At 45.4% G+C, this 21,662-nt stretch overlaps 1 protein-coding gene across 3 annotated transcripts in view; it reads left to right on the top strand.

Moving 5' to 3' along the window:
* PPEF1 (protein phosphatase, EF-hand calcium binding domain 1) overlaps positions 1-14,280 on the top strand; it is a 40,117-nt gene extending 25,837 nt beyond the window's left edge. For all 3 annotated transcript variants that reach the window (XM_014960205.1, XM_014960206.1, XM_014960207.1), the window contains 10 exons: positions 2,039-2,205; positions 4,240-4,276; positions 4,736-4,885; positions 7,006-7,200; positions 8,707-8,892; positions 9,914-10,056; positions 10,687-10,793; positions 11,754-11,917; positions 12,761-12,845; positions 13,317-14,280. In XM_014960205.1, the coding sequence (XP_014815691.1) occupies positions 2,039-2,205; positions 4,240-4,276; positions 4,736-4,885; positions 7,006-7,200; positions 8,707-8,892; positions 9,914-10,056; positions 10,687-10,793; positions 11,754-11,917; positions 12,761-12,845; positions 13,317-13,510 (1,428 nt within the window). In that variant the 3' untranslated portion in view covers positions 13,511-14,280. The remainder of the gene's footprint in view (positions 1-2,038; positions 2,206-4,239; positions 4,277-4,735; positions 4,886-7,005; positions 7,201-8,706; positions 8,893-9,913; positions 10,057-10,686; positions 10,794-11,753; positions 11,918-12,760; positions 12,846-13,316) is intronic.
* The last annotated feature ends 7,382 nt before the right edge of the window (positions 14,281-21,662 follow it).

Raw genomic sequence — 21,662 nt, forward strand, 5'->3', positions numbered from 1 at the left:
TAATCTCCATTAAATTACAGCATTTCCTGAAATTCCTTGAAACCTTTGAATTTTAAATTATGTATTGCTAAGTTAGATTGTTAAATGGATGCTATGGATAGAAATAGCCTGAAGCTGTAGAAAATGCAAACGACAAGCGGAAGTTAATTAATCACTAACCCAGCAGATACAGTAATGATGCCCAGCAGCAAGTTGCTAATCATTAGAGGGCCTAGTTCACCTCTTCGACATGTCAAAGGCTGCAACAGCCTTTAATTTAGTTTTGCTGTTATTGTTGGTTGAAACCACGGAAAAGGAAATAAAAACTTTGCATGAGTGTAGAACAAAACTAAAATGTCACATTGAAGTTGGAAGTCCAAAACAAACTCTTACTTAAACCTAAGAGTTGTGGGTAGGCTTTTCCAAAAGAGTGATGATAGAATCTGGAGAGTGCTTCAGTAGATCTCTCTTTCCATGAGGACTGCAGTTCCAGAGTGGCTGTGCATATACTGACAGTCTGCTGGTGATTCACATGCCTATCGTTTTAAGGCAAAGCTTTTATTAATTCATCTTTCCGGGAGCTGCTGCTGAGTCTCTCCTGTCTGTTCCACTCCTGATATCCATCCTCTCTTTTTAAAACCACTACAACCCACTGCATTAGTAGAATCTCCTAAATTGCCACTCCTGTGAGCACAGAGCAACCACACACCTCGTCTAAGTTAAGTTGGAGAGAGCTGAAGGAGGCTATGGCAAAAACCAAGCAAGTTGTATTTATAGCAGTCAGGATTGTGCTGCCGTGGGAATCGAAAGACAAGGATTCACTCCTGCATCCAGACATAACAGTGTGGGATGCTGATTAGGACAAAAAGGAGATTTCCTAATGGATTCAAATGATTATTATCAAATGATAATTTAAGTGTTTAACTGCGTCTCTGGCCAAATAATGCATCCTGCAATAAACCTGCTAAGACAGTACACCAGAGAATGCTGTAGGAACATAGGAAGTGCTGGACACTGACATAGTAACTATATTCAGGAAGTAGGATGTCTTGCAATGCTGCCAAACCTGTTACGAGTGGCTTCCACAGTTTTAATGCAATTTTGTAGATGTTCTATTGATAATTCTTCTAATTTCAATTGTGAAAACAGAGGTTTCCTTTTTCTGGAAAGTCAAAATTGAAGTAGTGTTTCTGGTACTCATAATTGGAAATAATGAAGCTACACATAATAGTTGCTGTAAGCTGATGGCACCATTAAAATGTTGATATCTACTCTAATGAAACACCCTCAATTCACAGTACTAAGTCATCATTCATAATAAAGCATTGCTCTATATCTTCAGAAGAAATAAGCTAAGAAATATCTGTATGTACAGCCCCTCAGGTTCGTGAACATTCAAGTATATTTTTGCCCTGGGCTGTGGCAAAGAGCAAAGTGAGTAAAATGGAGCTAGTACTTTCAGGATTAAAGCAACTGGAATCAAGGTTCTTCAGAGTTCTGTATTAAGATTTGATATCCTCTGGACTACAGTCTTTCTCAGGAGTTTTAGAAGTATACACTGCAAACAGTATAAATCTATGAAATCTCTTTTCTTACTGCGTAAGGAAACATAAGAACCTTCAGACTTGTGTCAGAAGGTCATTTTTCATGGATTTCTTGTCTTTCGTTCAAAATGAATGACTCCTTTCTATTTGCAAGTGCATCACTTCCTGGCAGCAGTTGAATTAACAGAAAAGTATATTTTATTAGAAGAATAATGTTCATATCGGTCTCTTTCAAATTAATTTAATAGGTAGAGGAAAGGATTAGAGATGGCATCATCTAATCTAAGAATAGTCAGAGAGGTCATCCCTTCTCTGGTGGCTCATACAGGTTGTCTGATACAGAGATTTTTGTTCTAAGCAGTGGAAATAAAGAAATGCTGCGTTTTAGATCTCTGTGTTTTGTAGGGTTTTTTTTCAGATTTCCTAACAATGTGATCTCATTTGAAATGCTATTTCTTTTATATGAGTAGCATAGAAGTGTCTCTAAATGTCCTTGTTTTTGTTTCCTTTTGCAGAATGGTCTGCCTTCAGAACAGAACCGCTATGTCTTTAACGGTGATTTTGTTGACAGAGGGCAAAATTCTATGGAAATACTTATAATCCTGTTTGCATTTCTTCTTATCTACCCCAATGATTTACACTTGAATAGAGGAAACCATGAAGACTACATCATGAACCTGAGGTAGATTTTAGGGGGCCAGGGGAGGGAGTATCCAGCCTTTCACTAGAAATGTTGGAGCTTTTGAATGCTGCTTTAGCCACTGTGACACTTTAAAACAGAAATAATGCTTTATTAGGTATTCAGGTGTAGCTCTGCATCTTCAAGATGTGTGAGGGGGCATCTTCATTACACACAAGCACTTGAACAGGAGTTGTGTCTTATCTCTGGCCTAATCACAATCCATTGAAGTCAATGGGCTTAGTGCAGCTTCCGAAGTACCAAATTTGGGGAATGGGAATGGATGGAAGGATGATATATTAATTAAAGCATTGCCTTTTTTCACAGCATAGCAAAAGACATAATGGTAGTCAATATAATGGACCCAGTAAAACAGGAGCTGATATTTCACTTAACTATAGACTAAGATGTCACATCTGTTGTGGATGGAGTAATGCATTTCACTGATAAGAGAAAAGCAGTGAAATATTTATTGATATAAAACAGTGATTTAACAAAGTTTGATAGTAAATATGGCAGTGTTTTAACAAGATTCGATGGCAAGGCACACTTGGTTATGTACTGCACAGAGGACAGGGTCAGACAGAGCTGTCAGGGAGCCCCTCCCATTGAGTCACAAGGTTCAGAAAGGACCCCTCTTGCTTTCTAAACTCCTCCTTAGAGAGGAGTCTAGGTGCAGCTGGATCCAATCTTAGCCCCAGACTTGGTCAACGGTTTATGTCTAAAGGATTATATATGCACAATCAGTCCTTTATATCACTTAGCTAAGATTTCAAAGTTTAGCATGCTGTTAGTCACTTACTGAAGATCTGTTGTGGGAAGGAATATTTGAACCTTGAGAAGTAACCTTGAGAGGCGTCCCTACTCAAGGGGAGATCCTGGCGTGCAGCCCATTGCCTTGCAGGAGCGGGGAGCTGGGTAGGGTGAATACACTGCCACATTCCCAAACAAGGGGTGAGTAAATATCCTAGATTCCACACCGTGGAGGTCCATTAGTTGAGAGGTGGCAGTCTGGTCCATGGCAGGAGCAGCCGAGACGCTGTTTTCTAATACAGACATTTGTACTCAGGCTGTAGTGGAAGTGTCACTTGTAGACAAAATAATTTCACAGACATGAGAACTCCTCCTTAGTTTTAGTCCCTATAATTCTAAGTTGCTCCACTAAGTCTTTGGGTAACTGGCTGGTGGATAACCTGTTGTATCCCTTAAATCATTTGATGAGTGCATACGGAACATATTGCTGTTTTAACACAGGCATAAACCTGGGTTAGAGGCTGATGTTCAAATCCTGTTAATGATCCACGTAAGAGAATCAGTTTCACATGATACTTGCCTTTTCAGCACTTAATTTAAAAAAACAAACAAACAACAAAACAACATATAAAACGGGATCAGTTACTTTATCTACAAGGAAGGAAAATTCCTACCCAAAATAATGGAAAATATTAACTTAAGTCTGTGATGGCTTGGGGTGCAAAAATGCATTCCTGTGTATGGCTCTTTGCTGGGCATTTTGATTAGCAGTGCTGCACCCTGGTAAAATGGAAAGCTGAGAGCTAGAGTGTTATGAAAATGCCCCTTGCACCAAGGATATCTTGGTGTTAAAAGAATGAAGTATCAAAATCCTTGTCCCTTGTGGGGGAAAAGACATGATAGATGACATTGTCTAATAAAGTCGAGTGATTTAGAACAAAAACTCTGTGGGGGTTTGGTGGGACTTTTTGCTCATCATCAGTTAGGTTCCTTTGAACTTTCTTTCTGGTATCTAAAATATAAAACTGGTAAGCTATTTCATTTAGCTGGGAAAAAGGCCACAACAATTTTTGGTCTAGATTCTGGTCCTGATCTCTTGTATGTACAAAAAAATCAGTTTAACTCAATTCTTGAGACAGAGCAGAAGAGAGCACATTTAAACAGAGGTGAGACAATGGCAGGAAAAAGAGAGGGACAGAAAACTCTATACAGTAGCAAACACTATAGAATATCATGCAGATGGGACATATTGAAAACCTGTTCATGATGTTGTCCCATTTTCAGATATGGCTTTACAAAAGAAGTTTCAAAGAAGTACAAGGTAAGATTCCTCCTCCTTCCTATATGTTTTCTTTGTAGTCTTGCACATGTAAAATGAAACTAGTGTAAATAAGGAAACTTCCAAACAGTTTATTTAAGTGTAGTACAGAATGACTTTAGTAATGTAGTTGAAATAATTTTTGTTTTTCAGTGGAATAACAGGCAAACCAATTTTGAGTGTTAGCCTTTTATGCCTAGAGATCTGTGGGATGAAATAAATACCATTCATAAGGCTACTCAAGAGCACAAAAAGATGTGCACGTGAAAGGAGAACGAAATGCTAGAGGGACAATCAAACAGCACTGAAGTAAATGTCAGAACGTGTTTGTCAGTGTTGCAGCTCAGGGTGTCACCCGATGGGGCTGTTGTACAGACTGTGGTAGACACTTCAGCAAAATCTTCAATTTAGAGCAACAGAATATGCCAGAAATAGGATCTAATATAAGAGTATGTTTTACAGGACCATGGGAAACAGATTTTGGGTCTTCTGCAAGATGTCTTCAGCTGGCTTCCCCTCGCCACTATAATTGATAGCAAAGTTCTTATCCTACATGGAGGGATTTCAGACTCCACAGATTTGGATTTCCTGAATAAACTTGAGAGAAATAAGGTAAGAGCTCATATTCACATAGGGATAATTTTGTTTTCGTTAAAAAAGTTAGCAATACAAATGTTAAGATGAAATTGTTTGCTTCAGGAAAGGAAATGGCTGCTGTATAAGGCACATAAGGAAAAAAGAGTTTGTTTTTCTTCAAAATTAGCATTTAGGAAGGAAGGTTTCAATAGGTCTTGGGAGCCAGTTTGGCTGCTGTAAAATAACATGGGTTTTTTGACTTCAAAATTGCTAAAAACACTTTAGATAACTCCTTCCTGCCATGATGATGCAGTACCCAGAAAGTATGAAAAGTACTTAATTTTCAGGCATTTCTAAAAACTTTAGAAATCAATCTAGACACATCTTTTTAGTACTGCCTTCTGTCTGGGGGCTGTGATTCTGCCATCTGTAGTGTGGGGGAAGTTCTCTACCTGTGAGGCCTTCCCTTGGCAGCGGCTGGGCTTTGCATATGTGGGAGAGCCTTTCCAGCAGGATCAAACTTCAGGACCTGGCCTTGAGAAAACAGAAACTACTGCTTTTCAGGGATTTAGAAGACAGAAATATCCTTTTGTGGGTTTTTTTTCTGAAATGGTGAGCAAACACAGCTCTTTCAAATCAGTGGAAAATGGTGTGGGATTTGGTCTCAATTTGGACAACTAAATCGAGAGCAGGTGTGAGGTTGTGAGCAGGTGCTTAGGTTCCTTATAATCGATGGAGATCCAGGTCTTATCATTGGTCAGCCTCCAGTGCTGTTTGCAGAAGCACCCCTTAGCTGAGGGATGTCCCCTCTTGTCGCCTCTGGAGAAAGTCTTCTTCACAGGTCTCCTCCACCAGTCTCCTTTAGGTCTGGTTCATATCTGCCCACTTTATGCTAATTCACAGACATGGTAGAGCATTTCAGATGGCAGAGGATACATATATTTAAGCAACCTTTTGTATCTTGTGATTAGTGTCTGTGGAATCTAAAGATACTAATTCTCTCATCCTCATGTTTTCTAACACAGAAATAAATGCTTTACCGGACAGTCAGGTGTATCTCTGTTTCTTAAAGATGTGAAAAAAGGGCAATGAATCCTTCGGGTCATCAGAGTCTAGACTCTGTTGGCTGTACCACTGTACACTAAAACTGGGTGCCTAACTACAGATGTAGGTGTCTTAACTGTGAATTTAAGTTCTGCCCACGCTTTCACCAAGGCCGGGCTCGGCGTGTTACTCATGCGGCATCTGTGAAATGCAGAATTAACAGGTCAAAGTTGCTGCCACAGGAGAGCGTTGCTAATGAGACATGTGTGGGCCACAACACAGGGCGATATCACTCAAGGCCAACTGATGTATTTTAATTGGTACAGCTGCCAACTGACAGGTGTCAAGTACTGGTCAGTGCACTGGGGAAAAACCCAGTGTTTTGCATTGTGTTTTCCATCAGTTCTTTTCTTTCTTAAAGAGTAGAATTAAGGGGGGAGAGGATTGTTGGGGGAGGGGGTTGTTCAAAACAGAGCTAGTATGAGACAATTTCAAATAAGAAGAAAAGACACTCCCTGGGGAAGAGTCTCTATTAATGGGCATTCATGGAGCCATAGCACGCAGCCCCAAAAAATCAAATGCCCATGCATATTGGAGGTGGTTGATTTAACAGTAAAAGAGCCTGATTTAATACTTCATCAATTTCACTGTTACCCTCGTGCTGTTCCACTGATTTCAGCCAAATTAACCTAGCAGCATGCTAGTGTATCAGAGCAGTAGTGAATGCCAACTCATCTTCAGTGCAGTATACATGCACATTTTCAGTTTCCAGTAAAGCTGGGCACTAAAGTGTCTGCCCTGAGCCCAGACTGTACTTGCTGCATAGTGAGACCCTGTGATTGACTGTGGTTTGGAATCAGCCTGTGTGTCTTGTTAGGAATATGAGAGTAGCTCTGAAGAGGCTGATCATTGATAGATATAAAGCAAAATTTCTGCAAGTGCCAAACACCTGCAGCTTCCACCCAACCTGTAAATTCAGGACATTCTGAGAGTTCACTATTGAGTACATTAAAAGGCGAACTGATGAACTGATGTGCCTTTCAGCTGACATCTCTGTATCATTTTTATGTTCTTGTAACTCTTTCAATGTGTTCTGTTTTGGTTTTTTTAAGTTGAAATCTTTGATGCGGCCACCGAAGTCATTGAGAGACAGACAGGACCAAGCAAAGGAGAGAATTCCCACAACCAGTAAACACATTGCCAACCAGAATGTTGCAGGAAAAACACAACACATCACTTCATCGGGCTCCACTGAGCCTTCAGGCTCAAATTTGCCTCCAGAACCCACCCCAAAGGAATGGAAGCAAGTAGGTGAAACCAAAACCTGACTGACACTAACCCCCCACCCCGCACAAACCCGACAGGTGATCTGGTCAGGCAGTACTTTTGAGTCTGAGGCGACTGTCTCTTAATAAGAAACTCATCATTCTTCGGAGTACACTAGCCAGCTATTAGTTCTTTGGATGCTTTTTGTAGACCTGGTAACAAAGGCTTGTTATTTTAGACCTTACAAGTACAATTTACTTGTGTTTTTTCTTAGCCGTTAGTTTAGTGGTAACTTGGCAGTGCTGAGTTAATGATTGGACTTGATGATCTTAAAGGTTTCTTCCAACCATAATGATTCTATGAGGAAGAAAGAGCTCAGTATGAGACCTTTTCTGTGTGCCCTCATGTGATTGGATGTGTTGGCACATATGTGGTTGTCAGTTTAGGTCAGACTTTGCGATTGTCATTGACAGTGAGCACCTTTTTTGGCAGCTGAATGCTGGTAGAGTTCAAAAAAACCCACCTTCTGAGACCTACAGGCTGGTTACTCAGGAGTGGGAATTTTTTGTCCTCTGGCTATTCATTTCCTCTTCAATATTATAGGCAATATGGAGCTCTTGTCATGCTGTAATTTAATAAATTGTGACAATTTGAAAAGCTTAATTTGCACAGCAGTTTAGAAGGTCAAAATTGCATTGTGTACAAGCTTATTTTTCTGAGCTTCTCTTCAGAAAGCTTCTTTAAGGGGCACGCACTTTTGTTTTGCTTCTTGAGAAGCAAATCTGTCTCTGAAAATGTGATTTCCCAAGATACATATCTGACCTACAAACTAATGTAATGGGCACAAGCAACCCCTCAAATCTGACACTCCCCCAGCTACCCAAGTCTCCACTGAGCCATGCTCACAAATGTGAAGTGGAATATGTTAGTGTAAATCTTGTCCAGTGCCATTTAAACAAACACATTGCCTAATGTTTGCTACTGACTAGAATTAATAGGTTAGGTGATTTTAAACCATGATAATTCATCCTCATGTCTGTGAAATCTTGTTTCAAAACATGAGCTAACCCAAGGTAATAAAGGCAAAGGCAATTCTTGTCATGTTTAGAGCAGGCACTCCCCAGCTTAGTTTAGGAAAAATCAGTGACCCATGTGGTTATCAGGTCCGTGCTGGGAAACAGAAAGGGCCTCTCACATACACATGCGAAGGCGGCAGCTGTCGCTTTCTTTGGAACAGCCCATTCCTGATGCACCCACCCGAATCTGGAAACTTCAGCTGTAAAAGGAGGTACATTTCAGAAATAATATTTCATCTCAAAAAGTCCATCCAAAATCTAGATGTTTCTAAAGAAAAGTAGAACAAAAGTTTCAGCCCAAAGGAATGCCCTGCTGAAAGGAAGGAAGAAAACACAAGACCTACTTGTTAGCGCAGGTGTGTTTTCTCCCTGTACTGTGGGGCTTTTGCCATGGCCACTGCTTCAGACTGCCATAGCCCGCCAGTCCTCCCCTGCCATCAGTCCTCATTTGCTTGAGTTTGCATTTTACAGATCCTTGACATTCTCTGGAGTGACCCAAGAAGCCAGAATGGTTGCACACCAAACAAATGTCGAGGAGGAGGTTGTTACTTTGGCCCTGATGTCACTGCCAAGCTGTTTAAAAAGTATAATCTGAAGATGCTCATCAGGTCTCATGAATTTAAGCCAGAAGGTTATGAGATCAGTCACGGTGGGAAGGTAAGATGCTGCCATGTAAAGGAGAATTCTCCCGTGAGTTTCACAGGCACGCCCACAGTAGATTTGTCTGCAAAGTTAATTGAAAAAATGAGTGCCTTCTTTAGAATGGGTTTGGGGTAACTGTGTGCTAGACAGATGTTAGAATGAATTATGGAGTTCTAACAGAGAAAATCCTTTGCGGCTTGAGGGGGTGGGGACTGGCTTATTACTTGTGTGAAGACAAATGAACATCAACGAAATCCCCAAGGAGAGTTCTGTGTAAATACAGTACCAGAGATGCTCTAAGGCTCTAGAGAAGCCTTTTAACTTACTCTTTCTCTTCTGGCCCTGCTTTCTGACATGCTGTATCAGGAGGCCAGCAAGAATCCTGAAAACCAGGTCTATCTGGGAGACCTTATAGCAGCCTTTCAATACCTGAAGGGTGCCTATAGAAGAGCTGGGGAGGGACTCTTTGCCAGGAAGGGTAATGATAGGACAAGGGGAAATGGTTTTAAATTGGAAGAAAAAAGATTCAGATTAGATCTCAGGAAGAAATTCTTTACTATGAGGGTGGTGAGACACTGGAACAGGTTGCCCAGAGAAGTTGTGGATGCCCCATCCCTGGAAGTGTTCAAGGCCAGGCTGGATGTGGCCTTGAGCAACCTGCTCTAGTGGGAGGTGTCCCTGCCCATGGCAGGGGGGTTGGAACTAGATGATCTTTGAGGTCCCTTCCAACCCGAACCATTCTACGATTCTATGATTCTATCATACTATCTTAGAAAAAGGTTTCTATTAAACAAGTGTGTCATATCACACTGTCCTCGGAACTGAAGTCTTCCTATGACAGGCCAAAAATACAGGCCTGGAGCTGTGACTTGAAAAGTGCAAGCAATTTCATGAACTACATAGTTGTTGATCTCCATTTTTTTTAGTTGTAGACACTTAATTTTGTAACCTGCATGTTTTTCTAAGGTGAGTTTCAGAAATCAGTCTCAAGAAGAGTTGTTCTTGCCAAGCCAGTCTCTTTGTTTCCTATGACCAGGTTATCACCATATTTTCTGCCTCTAACTATTACGAAGAGGGGAGCAACCGGGGAGCCTACATCAAACTGAATCCAGAACTGATTCCTCGGTTCGTGCAGTATCGAGTCAGCAAGTACACGCGCAGGCAGAACCTTCGGGAGAGGTAAAGCCGTGTGTTGTAACGCAGTGAGCGGGTACCCACTTGGCATCCGAGTACCTGCCACAGATCTATAGCTTGCTGAATAATTGAATAGGCATCTGTTTTCCTTGCTTTTTCCTTGTTTTTCTGTTTTCAATTTAAAAATTAATACAGTAGACAAAACATGTTCTAAGTGCTCTAACTTGGTTTCCTGAGGAACTCCCAAAGGTAATTAGATGCGGTAAGCGGTTAGAACAGACAATTGCCAGGGACTCCTGAAGGGCCTGCGCTTGTCTGTCAGGTCTGCTTTAAGGCTGCAGTGCTAATCTGGGCAAATCCTGTTATGAATTGAGTCCAAAAAGTTTATCATGACAGCTTTGCCATGCCTAGCGCTGTGGTCAGATTTACTAAAGCAAAGCAGCTTAGAATTACCTGCATAAACTCGATTATCTCATAAATTCAGATTATTCTTATGGGCCTTTGTTTGTTTTGTTGGTTTTGAGGGGTTTTTTCCCCCCAGTGTTGTCTTTCAGGATGACCCTAAGCATGCTACATGTTAAAGGATATAAGAATTTGATAATGAATGCTGAAAAGCATAAAACGCTAGAGGATTTAAATCTTTTAATGACCTGTTCTCCGTTTTTTTCCTCCTAGGGTGGGTACAATTGAATCATCTGCCTTAAAGTCCTTACGAGAGACGATTTATGCCCACAGGGCTGAACTCACTCGTGCTTTTGTGAAGTATGACCTCAACGGCACAGGTAACACTACCAGTCTGTCCAGTTGCCACCAGGTGTGCGTAGGGGCAGAGGGGACAAAGCCCATGGAGAGGGGCCCTGCCTGACAGCATAAGGCTGGAGGGCAGCAGAGGCTCATTGATCTTACATTCTTCCTGAGCACAGAGGAGGGTAGGGGTTAGCAGATGCTTAGCCCCACAAAACAACGTGAAGGGATGAAGCTTTGAGTAGGAAGAGGAAGACGACTGAAACATATGGGCAAATAAGGAAATAGTGTTTGCTGCTGAGCAGGGAGTTTGGGCAGGCAAATCCAACTCCAGAAGCTCAAAGGTCACCACTTCACTTGGCATGAAGTGAACTGGGGCCTGAGGTGAGGGGAAACGTGTCTCCCGATTCTGGGAGATATTTGACTGAAGTGGACTGGCTATGCCACTAGGAGACACATGCTCACCCATCAGCTGAAGAAAAGTCAGTGGTAAGTTGATACATGAACCTTTTATGTAGGAGCAAGGAGTTTGTGATTTCTAGCACAAATACGACTTTTCCTCTTGATGGCTTCTCACTTGCCTGGGTTGTCATCGGTGCCGCTAAAAGGGCAGTCGATAAGTGATGGTACTGTTTCTTTGGCCAATGAAGAGCTCGTTAACATATTTCTGTCTTGTTGGGTTTTCAGCAACATAGGCCTCTATAGTTGGAGCTCAGCTCAAATCTGCAGTACTCTTCATGGCATAGTCTCGTTTTCTCAAAAGGTATTAAAACATGCCAAACATCACGACAGAGTCGCAAAGTTGTTGAGGTTGGAAGGAACCTGTGGAAATCTCTAGTCCAACCCCTCTGTTTGTTGTAATGAGGGTTTTTATCCTAGGGCTAGGAGAAAATGTTGATGTTTTGCAACTGTTCTTAATAATAGCAGAAGGCATGCTGGTGACTGATGTGTGCTGCGTCACGTACCCCTTGTAACCATAATCTGACCCCTTCTGGCAGGCAAGATTTCTGTCAATGACTGGGCTGCAGCGATGGAGTCTGTCCTAAAGCTGGAACTGCCCTGGAGGATGCTGCGGCCTCAGTTAGCACAGATGAACTCCGATGGAGAAGTTGACTTCATGTCATGTTTTTACGATTTGAAAATAGGTCAACCTGTAAAAGAGGTAAGGAGGAAAAGGCCTCCTTTGCAAATCTTGGGAGGAACAGCTTTTGGTGCAACTTGAGGCACAAGGCAGTGGTTTGGCCAATCAGGTAGACATCTACAGCTGAACTAGTTGCCGAGCTTCCTTTTATAGTCACTGGAGGGAAATGAGCACTGCTAGGGTACGACTCATCATTCCCTGCTAAGGTAGATGCCTAAAATAGGTTGGATGAATCACATGCTAGAACTGCTTCTTACTTTCCCTTGACTCTCAAGGGCGTTTAGATAACAGAGCTGAGGAGATGCGACAAATCCCACCCAGAGCACGCAACCCTCACTCTCTGAGAGGAGCTTTTCAAATGTGCTCCAGAGCCAGTTTGGGCACCTGTAGGAGGATGTCAAATTTGTAGATGGACTTTTAGATGTTTCATGGTAGCCGAGGTCTCTTCTACACAGACCAGTTGTTACTGTACTGAGTGGCTGCACAGTGCTTTGGTACTTGGCTGTCTCCATCCTTTTTCTGAGCAGCAGGACCCATTCACATCCGTACAGCGAAAGCTTTGTACGAGTGCCCGGCCTACAGCATCCTCCCTAGATTATCCCATTTCCGCAAATAATTGCTGAAGGTAGGAGGTGCGAAGGGCTCCTTCCCCCTCGTCCTGCCATCTGAAAGTGACAGGTTTTAGCTGATGATTCCTCGGGGCAAGACACAAAGTGTCATTCCAGGGAACTTGAACATAAGGATTTTTTAAAAAAAAAAAACTTGACAAATTAAACTGGGAAAATAGATAGGGGTAGTACAGATTCTGTGGGTTAGACTAACTCAAATCAAGGTCTGAATGGTTTCCTTTGATTTCAAAACCAGGTCCAGCCAGCGTTGGCGGAAACACTGTGCAGATACAGAAAGGATCTGGAAATCATCTTTAACATCATTGACAAGGACCATTCAGGTAAGGCTAGGTAACTTCACTGTACGAGTCCTAGGAAGCCTATGCTAGTTATCTTTCCCCACTGTGTTTCCTCCTTAAGGCTTCTAAATGTAGAGGAACCAGAGGTGATGTCACTTTTCCAGTTTAGTGCAGACTAATTTAAGCAGTCAGGCTGTAACCATATAAGGGACAGTGCCAGAGCCTAACTTGAGAAAAAAAATCTCACACATCCCATCTCCAGTGCTGGCTTCACTCTTTTAGGGGCTTTTTTTCCTTTCGACTCTCACTCTCAGTTTTTCCTGCTTTCTCAATTCCCCCGTTGAAAACATTAGATCGTTACGTGAAATGAAAACATACTTCTGTCATGAAATCCCAAAGCACCCCCAAGCCAGGGCAGGCAGGTAACCTCCATGCAGTGGAGGGTTTGCATGCCTGTGTGTGGGGAAGGGGAAACAGCACTGCAGAAAGCAATCTGCTCTCTGTCTCCTTTAGGTCTCATTTCTCTCGAGGAGTTCAGACAGACATGGAAACTCTTCGCTTCTCACCTGGGCATCGATGTGCAGGATGAAGCCCTTGACAAGTTAGTCCTCAGCATAGACTACAACAAAGATGGCCACATCGACTTCAATGAATTTTTAGAGGCCTTTCATGTGGTTCAAAGACTAGAGAAAAAGGCAAACTCATGAAAAGGTAGATCTTCTTGTGGGCTCTCATGGAAGCTCACCTTCCTATCCTTACTTATAAGCAGCCTGGGAAACCAGCTTCCAGCCTGACAAACAATAAATGGGCTATTTGATATGGTAAACGCTGCGGTCACTGTGTAAGCCTTTATTTAGACCCTTCTGGGTGACATGTATCTGCTAGCGATGAGACAGACCAGATGAAAACCCACTACTTACAGTATGACCGTGTCACTGCCAGGTCAGCACCTCACCATTTATCTTCCCCCTTGGTGGCATCTCCCCCGTCAGTCTATCTGTGAACACTGCCAAGGTCACACCTACAAGCTCATGGGGAAAGACATTTTGGTATGTTTGTTTCAGCAGTCCTCAGCGACAGCTGAGAAACAGCCTTGATGAGCAGAAGGAACATATCAGACCCTCCCTGGTGATACAATAGGCACGGCAGAGGCCTCCTGTGCACTAGCCAATCCAGGAGAGGAAAATAGGCAAGAACCATCTAGTTAAAATAGGTAGGTCTGCATTTAATCTTGCTCTTTGCATGAATCCAAAGTATTCCAGGTCACTGTCTATCCTCCTTGAAGTTTACAGACACAAAAGGATCTCAGTTGAAAGGCGTTTGTTTACATTTGCACTAAATTTTCTCTTGCCATTGGTTAGCTTTCCCTGTATTTGTTGGGGTTTGGAGCCTTAATAACTCGTCACCTTAATGAAGGCTAAATCCATAGCATGTTAATGTAACATACAGATCACAAAATAAAGCTGTAGCTTTCACAGTCATGTGTAAGCGTGGTGGTTTTTTTGCCTGTAATTTTGCCTCCACACACCAGAGTACAACATGCTTTTCCTGAAGATGAACTGGATTTCTTTAAAACAAAGAAATGAGTAAGAACACAAAGGTAAACACATTATGATACTGTTCTGCGTATAGCTAAGCATAAATTCTTTGCCAAGTAAAGTAAACTGAGAAATTCTGAAATTGAGTTTTTGGAACACAGCAAGATGGAAGAGCCCAGTGCCCCTGGCTCCTCCTAGCCCCCAGCCCAGAAACCACTCTGCCCATTCCTGCAAGTACCGTGCTGTCCGCTCCTGTGGGGAACAGGGGGGAGTTCTGGACCTCATGCTCTTGTATAAGACACTCTGGAAGCCACACACCAGTATCAAGTGTAGGGCAGCCAGATCAGGGGCTTTTTGGAACCAGTATCGCCTAAATTCAGCCTTAGTAAATACAATGCGCGCAAAGTGCTTTTTGGGCAGGAAAAGGTTCCAGCCTTGCCCAGCTTTAAATTTTAATAACAAGAAAGCTGAGTAAAGTAGCTGAGTTTTATTAAATAACCATGTTGAAAGTACAGAAAAAAGCATCCGTCCCAGTTTATCATCACAGAATGTAACAGCAGCCTCAGCTTAAGGTACTGCGGTCTTTCTTAAATCTTATTTTCTACAATTAAATTCAAAATACTTTTCTGGAAGTATTTTGTAACTTGACAGATGAATGAATAAACATGCGCAGGCTTATTTCTGTTGCCTGGGGGGCGAGGAAGAAAAATTTTTAATAGTGCAAACAAAATTTACAGTAAGATTTTAATGGCATTGGTAATACTCAGTGTGTATTTTTAGCAGGCATTTCTTCACAGGCTGTGCACCGTGAGGATCGTTCCCACCTCATACCAGCGGAGTGACAAAAACGCTCCACCTAAGATGGACAACCACCACGGTGTGTGGTGGGATCTCGCTTCCCACCATCGGTTTCCTTGCACGAAAGAACAAGGTGGCAAAGGTGGAACAAGCTCTGGGGTCCTCCTTTGCCACCACCCTGCCCCACCATCACCCCCCACAGCAAAGGGGACAAATAAGACATGGGAGCTCAGAGACATGGCTGACAGCCACCAGCTTCGGTGTCCCCCTCTGCTGACGTGCTCCTGCAGCTACCCCAACGTGAAGCTGAAGGATGCTCGTCTTGAGGGGTGGCTGCATGAGAGGGGATGTGAAGGTCAGGCTGCAGCGCGGTGCCTCCCTCAGCAGGCAGTGAGAAGAGGCTTTCAGGGATGCAGCAAGTGAAGCGTGAGAGGAGCCGAGTCATGGAGCCAAACCAGAAGAAGCCCTGCCCATGGCACACGGAGCCCCTCGCCCCCATCTGTACCCTACAGGTACAGATGCCACCACCGGTGGCACCTCTTCTCCCACCTTCTGGGCATGACTCTGCTTCTGCCTCCGGACCACACCAGAAAGCGCCCAGTGCTGGACCCAGACTGACCCAGGGAGCTGTCACATCTACACATAGGAGCAGCAGCCGAGGAGATGAACGCTGCTGTTCATCTCTGCAGCTTGACACAGCTAATTATTCCAGCCAGTGCCCACCACCAGCCCTGTGCTGCTCTCCCCACAGCTGCAGGCTGCTTTGGGCAGCAGCGTCTGCCAGGCTGGAAAGACCAGGTCTCAGGTGAGTCTATTTTAATTCGTTAATGCCCTCCTTTCCGAGGCACGGGATGTGTCTGTTTACCTTTACCTTCCTCAGTTTCCTTGCACGAAGGAACAAGGTGGCAAAGGTGGAACTAGCTCTGGGGTCCTCCTTTGCCACCACCCTGCCCCACCGTCACCCCCTCCAGCAAAGGGGACAAATAAGACACGGGAGCTCAGAGACATGGCTGTGGCCACCAGTTTTGGTGTCCCCCTCTGCTGACGTGCTCCTGCAGCTACCCCAACGTGAAGCTGAAGGATGCTCGTCTTGAGGGGTGGCTGCATGAGAGGGGATGTGAAGGTCAGGCTGCAGCGCGGTGCCTCCCTCAGCAGGCAGTGAGAAGAGGCTTTCAGGGATGCAGCAAGTGAAGCGTGAGAGGAGCCGAGTCATGGAGCCAAACCAGAAGAAGCCCTGCCCATGGCACACGGAGCCCCTCGCCCCCATCTGTACCCTACAGGTACAGATGCCACCACCGGTGGCACCTCTTCTCCCACCTTCTGGGCATGACTCTGCTTCTGCCTCCGGACCACACCAGAAAGCGCCCAGTGCTGGACCCAGACTGACCCAGGGAGCTGTCACATCTACACATAGGAGCAGCAGCCGAGGAGATGAACGCTGCATCACCCCCCACAGCAAAGGGGACAAATAAGACATGGGAGCTCAGAGACATGGCTGACAGCCACCAGCTTCGGTGTCCCCCTCTGCTGACGTGCTCCTGCAGCTACCCCAACGTGAAGCTGAAGGATGCTCGTCTTGAGGGGTGGCTGCATGAGAGGGGATGTGAAGGTCAGGCTGCAGCGCGGTGCCTCCCTCAGCAGGCAGTGAGAAGAGGCTTTCAGGGATGCAGCAAGTGAAGCGTGAGAGGAGCCAAGTCATGGAGCCACACCAGAAGCAGCCCTGCCCATGGCACACGGAGCCCCTCGCCCCCCACGGGAGAAGAGGGGTGGCAGGGAGAGGAATTGTGAAAGATCTCATGCCAGGAATAGAAGCCACTCAAGACTAGAACTGGGAGTGGGAGAGAGCCCGGCTCCTTGTACTTAAATCCGAACTGCTGGAGCTGAAGCTCTTCTTCCATAACCCCCACCCCCCGGCCTTTTTTTCTATCCCACTATTTTTGCAGCAGTGACTTAGCATGACAGTTGCGAGCAGTCCTTCGAGCAGGGGGCTGCTTTGGGCAGCAGCGTCTGCCAGGCTGGAAAGACCAGGTCTCAGGTGAGTCTATTTTAATTCGTTAATGCCCTCCTTTCCGAGGCACGGGATGTGTCTGTTTACCAAAACACCACACCACCACACCAAACGCCCACCAAAAACACCACACCCACCAACTAAACCCCACACCGAACACCCACGGGAGAAGAGGGGTGGCAGGGAGAGGAATTGTGAAAGATCTCATGCCAGGAATAGAAGCCACTCAAGACTAGAACTGGGAGTGGGAGAGAGCCCGGCTCCTTGTACTTAAATCCGAACTGCTGGAGCTGAAGCTCTTCTTCCATAACCCCCACCCCCCGGCCTTTTTTTCTATCCCACTATTTTTGCAGCAGTGACTTAGCATGACAGTTGCGAGCAGTCCTTCGAGCAGGGACTGAGTCGGCCTGGAGCCGAGTGCCCAAGCTCTCACCCTACAGGTACAGATCCCAGAATCACAGAATCTTAGTGGTTGGAAGTGACCTCTGAGATCATCGAGTCCAACCACAAAAAAAAAAGACAAAACACCACACCACCACACCAAACGCCCACCAAAAACACCACACCCACCAACTAAACCCCACACCGAACACCTCACCATAAACCAATAACCTTGGGCACTAGAGCATGCCCTGAAGAGCCATGTCTATACGTTTCTTAAATACCTCCAGGGATGGTGACTCCACCACCTCCCTGGGCAGGCTGTTCCAGTGCCACCACCGTTGGCACCTCTCCTTCTCCCACCTTCTGGGCATGACTCTGCTCCTGCCTCCAGACCACACCAGAAAACGCCCAGTGCTGGACCCAGACACCGACCCAGGGAGTTTTCACATCTACATGTAGGAGCAGCAGCCGAGGAGATGAACGCTGCTGTTCATCTCTGCAGCTTGACACAGCTAATTATTCCAGCCGGTGCCCACCACCAGCCCTGTGCTGCTCTCCCCACAGCTGCAAGCTGCTTCGGGCAGCAGCGCCTGCCAGGGGAAAGACCAGGTCTCAGGTGAGTCTATTTTAATTCCTTAATGCCCTCCTTTCCGAGGCACGGGACGTGCCTGTTTACCTTTACCTTCTTTCCATAAATGAGTTTCCAGGGACTCAGGAGCTGGCCGTGGCATCCTGGGAAGCCAGACCAGCCAGGTCAAGCCTCTGCCAGTCAGCTCATCCCCACAGAAACAGCAAAGTCATCATGTGTTTCAAGCAGGAGCACACCCTCACCACTGCCACCACTGCCAGCTCTGCTCTGAGACACCTTAACACACACACACACAGGTGGGTCCTCAGCAAAGCAGGGGGTCTATATAAAACCTTATTTGCTTAATTAGGTTTGCAGCTCTCCAACTGGAAGGGTTCCTTGGTCTGAAAAAGTAACACAGCAGCAAGTCACAGCCGTGCCCGACCTGAAGGCAGCACCAGTTTCCCTTCCAATGGCCTTGTGTTTCAGAGCTGCTTCGGGCAGCAGCGCCTGCCAGGGGAAAGACCAGGTCTCAGGTGAGTCTATTTTAATTCCTTAATGCCCTCCTTTCCGAGGCACGGGACGTGCCTGTTTACCTTTACCTTCTTTCCATAAATGAGTTTCCAGGGACTCAGGAGCTGGCCGTGGCATCCTGGGAAGCCAGACCAGCCAGGTCAAGCCTCTGCCAGTCAGCTCATCCCCACAGAAACAGCAAAGTCATCATGTGTTTCAAGCAGGAGCACACCCTCACCACTGCCACCACTGCCAGCTCTGCTCTGAGACACCTTAACACACACACACACACACACACACACACACACACACACACACACACACACAGAGGTGGGTCCTCAGCAAAGCAGGGGGTCTATATAAAACCTTATTTACTTAATTAGGTTTGCAGCTCTCCAACTGGAAGGGTTCCTTGGTCTGAAAAGTAACACAGCAGCAAGTCACAGCCGTGCCCAACCTGAAGGCAGCACCAGTTTCCCTTCCAATGGCCTTGTGCTTCAGAATCCCACCCTTCACCACCAGCTACCTAAAACTCTTCAGATTTCTACCCACCACAATATTTTCCAAGTGCCTGCACTCCATGTGATAATTGATCACAATGATCACGAATATACCAAAACCTAGGCCATACTATCCATTTCAAACACCACCAAAATATTTTCCAAGTGCCTGCACGCCATGTGCTAATTAATCATGATGATCATCAACATACCAAAACCTAGGCCATACTATCCATTTCAAACCAAAGATACCAACGACACTCCCATTAAAAGAGACATGTTAAGGGGTGTCCGGGTACGTTTGAGCCATAGGCTCCAGTGCTTTAGGCTTCAGTGGAACCACATGTAAAACCAGCCACATCACCCTTCTTATTTCTGAAAACAGGATCATACTGTAGGTAAAAAAAAAATCATAAATTAGGAGTCTGAAAGATAATCATCTTGCATCTCCCACTACCTAATATAAAACCTTATTTGCTTAATTAGGTTTGCAGCTCTCCAACTGGAAGGGTTCCTTGGTCTGAAAAAGTAACACAGCAGCAAGTCACAGCCGTGCCCGACCTGAAGGCAGCACCAGTTTCCCTTCCAATGGCCTTGTGTTTCAGAATCCCACCCTTCACCACCAGCTACCTAAAACTCTTCAGATTTCTACCCACCACAATATTTTCCAAGTGCCTGCACTCCATGTGATAATTGATCACAATGATCACGAATATACCAAAACCTAGGCCATACTATCCATTTCAAACCAAAGATACCAACAACACTGCCATTAAAAAAGACATGTTAAGGGGTGTCTGGGTACATTTGAGCCATAGGCTCCAGTGCTTCAGGCTTCAGTGGAGCCACATGTAAAACCAGCCACATCACCCTTCTTATTTCTGAAAACAGGATCATACTGTACGTAAAAAAAAAAAATCATAAATTAGGAGTCTGAAAGATAATCATCTTGCATCTCCCACTACCTAGGATTCAAGAAAAGCAAAAATAGCTGCTACTCCTGACTTTTCGTATGATACGGGATAGAACAAGAAACCCTCACGCAGGCTCTGGCACACTCACCCTCTGTGCTCTCACACGTCTGCTTAAACTAGACAAAGGATTTTACTTCCATTTACTGAGAAACAAGAGAAGTGATCTCTCCCAATACATATGAAAAGGAAAAAAAAACCAAACCAACAAACCCAAACCGTAATGAAGGCAAAACCCTACAAAACAGGTACCATGCCAATAAAACGACTTCTGCATCCAAGTGCTAATTGGACCTGAACCGTACCTGTACACCAGCCCCTCAGCAGGCCCACAGTTTCCATGGTGGTTGGCACAGTACGTGCCTCTCTCAGAGCATCCAGTCCAAGGGCCCCTCGGCCTTTGGACCACCAAACTCTCCTGGTTTCTGCAAAAACATGAAATCACCTCCAAAGGCCTCCTACACCTTCGCTCTCTTGAGCCAGCGTCCAGATGTTGTCACAGCAGCAGGGACTCCGTAGAGGGACAGCAGGCAGGGTGGCCTGGCCATGGGGAGCGGAGCCTCCCTGGCACCATGGGTGCTGGTGGCTGGCAAGTGAGAGGAAAAATGGTATAGTTACGTTTCAAAAGAGCGGAGGGGGGGTCTCACAGAAATATTCTTAACAGACTCATTAGCACAGAAAATACTTGATTTTTTTTTTTCAAGCCATATCTACCCTTTTCCCCTCTGCCTGGCGAGGCAGAACGGCTCTGATCCTCTCTGTTCTGCGGGGCGGCAGTGCTGGCACACCCCACACTGCTGAGGTAGCCCGTGGCCACGGGAGAGGCTAAAGCTCCAGCCACCTCCCTACGCTGTCACCCAGATGCCTCAAGGCAAACCACAGCTGCTGCCTGGGGTAAAGCAGGGCTTCCCCCTCCAGCACCCGCCTGCCCTTTTTCAGTTTCAATAGCCACAGAGCCATTTCCCTGCAGGAACGAACCCGTTCTCCTTGCAGCAGCTCAGAGTGGCCGAGAAACTGGTTTCCAGCAGACAGATTGAAGGCAGAGGCACTGACCTGGGAGCTGTCTGAGGGGAGACTTCCAGGCAGCTCTCTAACTACGTGTGACAAGTGCAACTTTAAATAAAAAAGGAGAAAAAAGAAGGGAAAAAAAAAAAAAGAAAAAGAAAAACAATAAAAGAAACAGCAGCTGTTTCTCTGTGATGTCAGAGAACAGGTGTGATACAAATCTCCATACCAGCGCAATCATATTGATCTCCCGATGATGCACGCATGAGGCACATGTGCAAACGTTATCGACCCATCCGGCATCTCATTTCCAGGAATACGGCCTGAAAATGCCTCCCTATAATTGAAAACATTATCAGGATAAACACCGTATTGGCCAATTATTAAAAAACACACACAGAAACTGAGTAAGGAAAGGTGAGCCTGCCCCCGCAGCCCGCGGCCGTGCGGTGCCTCCTGCCCGGGGCCCCGCAGCCTCGCAGCCCCCCGCGCTGCCCCCGGGACCCCCCCAGGACCCTCTGGGGGTTGGGTGAGAGGCGACTCAGCCCCGGCGCAGCCCCCCGGGGGGGCGGGA

Source organism: Calidris pugnax, unplaced genomic scaffold, assembly GCF_001431845.1.
Source record: "Calidris pugnax isolate Ruff unplaced genomic scaffold, ASM143184v1 scaffold188, whole genome shotgun sequence".
Lineage (NCBI taxonomy): Eukaryota > Metazoa > Chordata > Aves > Charadriiformes > Scolopacidae > Calidris > Calidris pugnax.